Source organism: Colobus angolensis, unplaced genomic scaffold, assembly GCF_000951035.1.
Source record: "Colobus angolensis palliatus isolate OR3802 unplaced genomic scaffold, Cang.pa_1.0 Scaffold217, whole genome shotgun sequence".
Classification (NCBI taxonomy): domain Eukaryota; kingdom Metazoa; phylum Chordata; class Mammalia; order Primates; family Cercopithecidae; genus Colobus; species Colobus angolensis.
In genome coordinates this window covers 52,484-60,071 of record NW_012115344.1, presented here as the reverse complement: position 1 = coordinate 60,071, position 7,588 = coordinate 52,484, and the positions used below count along the sequence as shown (strand labels likewise).

At 38.7% G+C, this 7,588-nt stretch overlaps 1 protein-coding gene across 1 annotated transcript in view; it reads left to right on the top strand.

The window, feature by feature from the left end:
- LOC105512659 (alcohol dehydrogenase 1C) overlaps positions 1-7,588 on the top strand; it is a 21,686-nt gene that overhangs the window by 3,020 nt on the left and 11,078 nt on the right. The window contains exons 2-5 of the mRNA XM_011943184.1: positions 1,191-1,292; positions 1,902-2,040; positions 3,782-3,869; positions 3,967-4,186. Coding sequence (XP_011798574.1) covers positions 1,191-1,292; positions 1,902-2,040; positions 3,782-3,869; positions 3,967-4,186 — 549 coding nt within the window. The remainder of the gene's footprint in view (positions 1-1,190; positions 1,293-1,901; positions 2,041-3,781; positions 3,870-3,966; positions 4,187-7,588) is intronic.

The following is a 7,588-nucleotide window of genomic DNA, read 5'->3' as shown; positions in this document are numbered from 1 at the left end:
TTTTTGTATTTTTTAGTAGAGACGGGGTTTCACCAGGTTAGCCAGGACGGTCTCGATCTCCTGACCTCATGATCCGCCCATCTCGGCCTCCCAAAGTGCTGGGATTACAGGCTTGAGCCACCGCGCCTGGCTAGAACTTTATTTCCAAGTATTCTGATATTTATTTTGGCATGGACCACATCGAAAATCCTGCAAAGTTGAAGGATTTGACAAATGAACAATGAAAATGAATTGGCAGAAGATGAAATTTCAATTTTTATTATATTTGCAATTATGTTGATTCTATATAGAAAGAGATTTGTGAATTGTACATGATTTACCACAACAAAGATGGGTTTTACAGTACACTGATAAGCACTGGAAATATGCTTTTATTTTATTTATTTTAAAAAAATCAGCTTTTATTTTTAAGGACATCTGTGGATAATAAGCTTGCTAGCTAGAAACTCAAATACACAGTTTCTCCAGTTTTTAAATATATATGTGTGGTCTGAATGCACACACACACACAAACACACATGCATACCACCAACTCTAACCTCTGTAATTTCGGGCTCAAATCTAAGCTGGAAGGAGTCTCCGCACATAAATTAGATGACAAAACAGGCTGCTAAAGCTAAGTTTCAAATGGGTGTTGAGACAAGTTACACACAGAAGCGGAGAGAGAAAATTAAAAGAGGGCAATAGGCAAATAGAAAGAGAAAGAGACATCATCCTAAGCAGGAAGGTAAATGTATAACTGTTCTTATGGAGTCAGATCCTTTTGGCCTAAGCAGAAAATTGAGCAAGAAAGCAGTGTATTTTGGACAGACACTGACTCTGTCAGCAAAGTAAAGGTGACTTAGAACATGTGCCAGCCAATAGTTGTGGGTAAACACGTGTTTTCAGGACAGTTTTAGAAAATAATCAGGATTAAACATCTTTGGAGAAAAAAAAAAGAATAGGCTAAATGAAGATATTCCATTTTATCTAAGTGCCTTATTGTACTTAACTGTTTTTCTTTCCTTATGTTATTGCTTTTTAAAAAGATACTTTTATTCTCTTTATAAACCAGAGAACTTCATTTCTATGCAACACTTACTAGGTGCCAGACATGGGACTCAATGTTGCATGTACAAAGATGAAAAGACACAATTTCTGACTTCAAGAGTGGGAAAACACTGGTACCATCTCTCTGTTTGATTTTCTAGGTAATCAAATGCAAAGCAGCTGTGCTATGGGAGGTAAAGAAACCCTTTTCCATTGAGGAGGTGGAGGTTGCACCTCCTAAGGCTCATGAAGTTCGCATTAAGGTGAAATATTTTTTTCCATTTGTATTTAATTTTAACTTTAAAAAATTCAGAAAATATTAAAAATAGAAACATCCAAAATCCACTAAGAGTTTTTTTTATAATTATCCAGAAAATAAAATTACATTTGTTGTCAAGGAAAGTAGAAATATAAATCGTTAAATCTTTTTAAAGTGAGCAAACAGTACATGAAGTATAATTCCAGTAAAATACAAAAAAATTTATAGGTTTGTACAGAAGAAAATGCAAAGGGATATATATCAAGACTTCACAATCAATTTGTGTTAGATATTTTCTTGGTGTTAATTTGCAATTTCTACTTTTTTTTCTTTTAACTATGCATTCTTCTATATTATACAAGACAAATATTTTAGGATCAGTTATTTCACAGATTATTCTAAATTGTTAAATTCAAGGGAGAAAGGTAGAGGAAGGTTTTAGGCTGGATAACCTTGGAGATAAACTGAATCTTTCATATTTGGGAATAGTAGGGATTATCAGCAAAACCCTTGAAAATATTTTAGAATAATAATTTTAGAAAATTGGGTTTGTTAAGTCCATCTGACACTCATAATCTTTTCCGAATCTAAACATCTTCTCTTTATTCTGTAGATGGTGGCTGCAGGAATCTGTCGTTCAGATGACCACGTGGTTAGTGGTACCCTGGTGAACCCTCTTCCTGCGATTTTAGGCCACGAGGCAGCCGGCATCGTGGAGAGTGTTGGAGAAGGGGTGACTACAGTCAAACCAGGTACAGGATTCACACTCAGGGAACATGCCTTGGTTCACCATCACAAGATCAGTCAGCCTGGATGAGGAAACCGAGGCAATGAAAGACAAAAGGGCTTGCACAAGGTCACAGGTCAGCAGGGACTTCAGGAGTTTCCTCCTTCCCTCTCTGCTTGCCTGACTCAAGCAGATATGACTTCAGGCATGCATGTATTCTAACCTTCAACCATTACGCACTGACTATCTACTAGATGCCAGTCACTAGGTTAGAGCCTGGAGATATATGAGAATCAAAAAAGACAGTGCTTACCAATGTGGAATTCATAATCTAGTAACTTCCTTGTTAGTGTTGCTGAACACTGTCTTCTGTAAGGGTCCAAAATACTAGAAATGGGAGGAGGGAAACAAACATAAGTATGGACATTGTTCTGTGCTGAGTTCACCAAATGGAGGCTACATGTTTGCAGCTGAATAAACATGACCCTTTCTTAGCTGACCTATGCAGCCCCCTCACCAATTTCCTCTTCCAACATGGTCTCTATTTCTGAGCATGGAATCAATGAAACTGACTAGGTGAAAGGAAACCAAAGAAACATAGCAGGAGCCATCCACCATCAACAATGTCTGCCTTGTTACCTTCAGCCATGCTTAAACGTGACTGGTTACAGATTACTAATTATTTTATCTTCAATACTTATTTCACCCTAATCTTATGTATTAATATAAATATTTCAGAGGTAAAGGATGAATAAGTAGGACATTTCCATACCATCATTTTTGTATAAACTTTACCTATAAAATATTATGCACCAATCATTTGTCTTGGTCTTGTGAAATAGATAGCATAGGTGATTAAAAATAAAAATTATCTTTAACTCTAAAGAATCACTTTAGTCAGTAGATTAGACCTGTCCCCTTACCAAATACTAATTTAGACTGTGAACAGAAAATAATAAAATAAACTGTCCAATTTGAGTTTCAGCTCTTACTATTTCCTTTACTCAGAAATAAATTAATAACAAAATGACTGCCTATTTCTCACCCCTCCTCTCCACACCATAACAGTAAAAAAGGATAATTCACAAATTATCAGCTAAAAACATTTGGAAGTCAATTCTTATCCTAAAAGAAAGTGCCTAACTTATTGTGGAGGGTTGAAATTTTCAGACGAATTTCTATAATTCTTCTTTGTCCTATTTTTTTCATTTTCCTCAAAAAAGAACTAAGATATTTTTAAAAACATTCATTTTATAATAAACATAAACCTAGTCACTTTGACAAGTCAAGACCTACTTTAAAAATCTCATTTTTATTGTAAATCAAACTCTTACAAAATACCAGGTCTTCCCAACATGTACTGGGACTAAAATAGATGACTTTCAACTAAAATTTATATTTATAATTACAGTAAGAATATATAATTAAGATTTAATTAGACAAGGACTACATAAATTATATTTGCAAAGCCTCCAGGAGAAATTAGTGCACTGCGTAAAAGTTTATTAATACATTGGATGGAATTTTGTTAATCCATCCTGTTTCCCAAACTTGCATTTTCTCTTTAGGATTCTTCAGGCACTTGTAAACCCAAACTAAAAAACAAGGCCTTGGTAGGCAATGACAAATGACATAGTTGTGGGAATTAGACCCTATTTCTTAGAAACTATTCAGACACATGATTATAATCTATACATGTGAGCTTTAAGGTTTTGCTGTATTAATTTCTCCATAGAAATTTAAGAATTTGTTTTATTCCTCTCCAGGTGATAAAGTCATCCCGCTCTTTACTCCTCAGTGTGGAAAATGCAGAGTTTGTAAAAACCCAGAAGGCAACTGCTGCTTGAAAAACGAGTAAGTTTCTGATGCTTTCTTTGCACAGACTTTGAGTTTGCACATTAATTATGCTCCTGTCTCATGCCTTCATGTGTCTGTGTATTGCACTACCCAGTCTGAGCAATCCTCGGGGGACCATGCAGGATGGCACCAGGAGGTTCACCTGCAGGGGGAAGCCCATTCACCACTTCGCTGGCACCAGCACCTTCTCCCAGTACACGGTGGTGGATGAGAATGCAGTGGCCAAAATTGATGCAGCCTCGCCCCTGGAGAAAGTCTGCCTCATTGGCTGTGGATTTTCAACTGGTTATGGGTCTGCAGTCAAAGTTGCCAAGGTAGGAATAACAATGGATGAGAAAACTGATTACACGCAGACTGTCAGGAACCAAAAGGGAAGCAATTTCTTGCAAGAATCAGAAATTAGTTTTATAGATTTGAAATGTCGATTAAGAGTAGAAAAACGACCCAGAAAGAATTGAGAGCACATGCTAGAAATTTCACCAATTTATTGCAGATAACAAGTTGTTAAGAAAATATAAAGATGTTGTTTTCAATAACTTTTCTTCTGAATTTGCTATTTATGTGATCACAAAATTTTAGGTCTGAGAACTCACTCATGTAGTAATGCATTCAACAATTAGAGAGAACCTATACATGCCTCAGGCATCATAGGTTCTGTTGGGTTTTAAAAGCAAAAGTAAATGAAATGAAGCATTTGCCCTTGAGGAACACCTAGTCTGTGGATCCTCTACTCCCAGAATTAGGATCAACGGTAGAGACCAAAACCTTACCTGATGCACTTCCAAACCAATGCTCACCCACTCTGTGGATTCTTAGAAGGAAAGTAATGAAGCTTCAGTGATGCGTAATTCACTCATTATGACATTTCACTGCTAAAACTATCTTCCCTGATGTGAACATACACATATATTTTAGAAGTGGTAAATTTCAAGCAGAAATTCTTTAAAATCTCCTCCTCTGAGTAGTATGAAAATCTAATAGCATGCTTTATTTTATGAAACCTAAATCAAGAGACAAAAAGATATTTGTCCAAAAACTCACTTCTGCTTAATATGAGAGCTAAGACTAAAATATCTTTCTCAAATCTCCTGCTGAATCTTAAATCACAATCCACAATTATTAGCACTTTTAAACCACAGTCACAAACAAGCCTTGTATTTTTCTAAGTAAGGTAGAAAGTGGTGTTGTCCCTCATAGTATTGAATAACACTTGGTGAATGAATGAGTGAAATAGACAGCCTTAAGGGACTATAAGAATGAGATTATTTGGAACAGGAATAGCATGTTACCAAAACAAAAGCTGACTATGGGAGACTAGGTTTAATAAATAACTGCTAGCCAATTTAAACAATTTAGAGGACATCTTTTCCAAATTTCAGTGACTTTAGCACTTCCTCCCTTGTTCAATTACCTCATCTATTTTAATGGGTAGTGTAAGTGAGCCTACCCAAGAAAAGAAGCTGAGGATACTCATAACAATAGATTTTATTTGGGGGGGCACGCCTAAGATAGCCGAATAGGAACAGCTCCAGCCTCCAGCTCCCAGCGTGAGTGACACAGAAGACGGGTGATTTCTGAATTTTCAACTGAGGTACCGGGTTCATCTCACTGGTGAGTGCTGGACAATTGGTGCTGGTCAGCTGGTGCAGCCCAACCAGCGAGAGCTGAAGCAGGGCGAGCGCAAGGGGGAAGGGAATCCCTTTTCCTAGCCAAGGGAAACTGAGACACACAACACCTGGAAAATCGGTTAACTCCCACCCTAATACTGCTCTTTACCATGGGTCTTAGCAAATGGCACACCAGGAGATTATATCCCACACCTGGCCCGGAGGGTCCCATGCCCACAGAGCCTCCCTCATTGCTATCACAGCAGTCTGAGATCTAACTGCAAGGCAGCAGTGAGGCTGGGGGAGGGGCGCCCACCATTGCTGAGGCTTAAGTGGGTAAACAAAGCCACCAGCAAGCTCAAATTGGGTGGAGCCCACCACAGCTCAAGGAGGCCAGCCTGTCTCTGTAGACTCCTCCTCTGGGGACAGGGTATAGCTAAACAAACAGCACAGAAACCTGAGCAGAGGTAAATGCCCCTGTCTGACAGCTTTGAAAAGAGCAGTGGATCTCCCAGCATGGAGGTGGAGATCTGAGAACAGAGAGACTGCCTGCTCAAGTGGGTCCCTGACCCCTGAGTAGCCTAACTGGGAGACATCCCCCACTAGGTGCAGACTGACACCTCACACCTCACACGGTGGGGTACACCCCTGAAACAAAGCTTCCAGAGCAAAAATCAGACAGCAACTCTCGCTGTTCAGCAATATTCTGTCTTCTGCAGCCTCCGCTGCTGATACCCAGGCAAACAGGGTCTGGAGTGGACCTCAAGCAAACTCCAACAGACCTACAGCTGAGGGTCCTGACTGTTAGAAGGAAAACTAACAAACAGAAAGAACACCCACACCAAAACCCTATCAGTATGTCACCATCATCAAAGACCAAAGGCAGGTAAAACCACAAAGATGGAGAAAAAACACTGCAGAAAAGCTGGAAATTCAAAAAATCAGAGTGCATCTCCCCCTCCAAAGGAATGCAGCTCATCACCAGCAACAGAACAAAGCTGGACAGAGAATGACTTTGACAAGCTGAGAGAAGAAGGCTTCAGTCGATCAAACTTCTCAGAGCTAAAGGAGGAACTACGTAACCAGCGCAAAGAAACTAAAAACCTTGAAAAAAGAATGGATGAAAGAATAACTAGAATAGTCAATGCAGAGAAGACCTTAAAAGAACTGATAGAGATGAAAACCATAATACGAGAAATTGTGTATTTCAATTTGTTCAATTTCAAAACAAATGCACAAGCTTCAGTAACTGACTCGATCAACTGGAAGAAAGAGTATCAGTGATTGAAGATCAAATGAATGAAATGAAGTGAGAAGAGAAGTGTGGAGAAAAAACAGTAAAAAGAAATGAACAAAGCCTCCAAGAAGTATGGGATTATGTGAAAAGACCAAAACTACGTCTGATTGGTGTGCCTGAAAGTGACGGGGAAAATGGAACCAAGGAGGATATCATCCAGGAGAACTTCTCCAACCTAGTAAGGCAGGCCAACATCCAAATTCAGGAAACACAGAGAACTCCACAAAGATACTCCTCAAAAAGAGCAACTCCAAGACACGTAAGTGTCAGATTCACCAAAGATGAAATGAAGGAAAAAAATGTTAACAGCAGCAGAGAGAAAGGTCAGGTTACACACAAAGGGAAGTCCATTAGACTAACAGCAGATCTCTCGGCAGAAACTCTCCAAGCCAGAAGAGAGTGGGGGCCAATATCCAACATTCTTAAAGAAAAGAATTTTCAACCCAGAATTTCATATCCAACCAAACTAAGTTTCATAAGTGAAGGAGAGATTTTGTCACCACCAGGCCTGACCTACAAGAGATCTTGAAGGAAGCACTAAACATGGAAAGGAACAACAGGTACCAGCCATTGCAATAACATGTCAAAATGTAAAGTCCATCAATGCTAGGAAGAAACTGCATCAACTACCAAGCAAAATAACCAGCTAATATTATAATGACAGGATCAAATTCACACATAACAATATTAACCTTAAATGTAAAAGGACTAAATGTTCCAATTAAAAGACACAGACTGGCAAATTGGATAAAGAGTCAAGACCCATCAGTCTGCTGTATTCAGGAGACCCATCTCACGTGCAGAGACACACA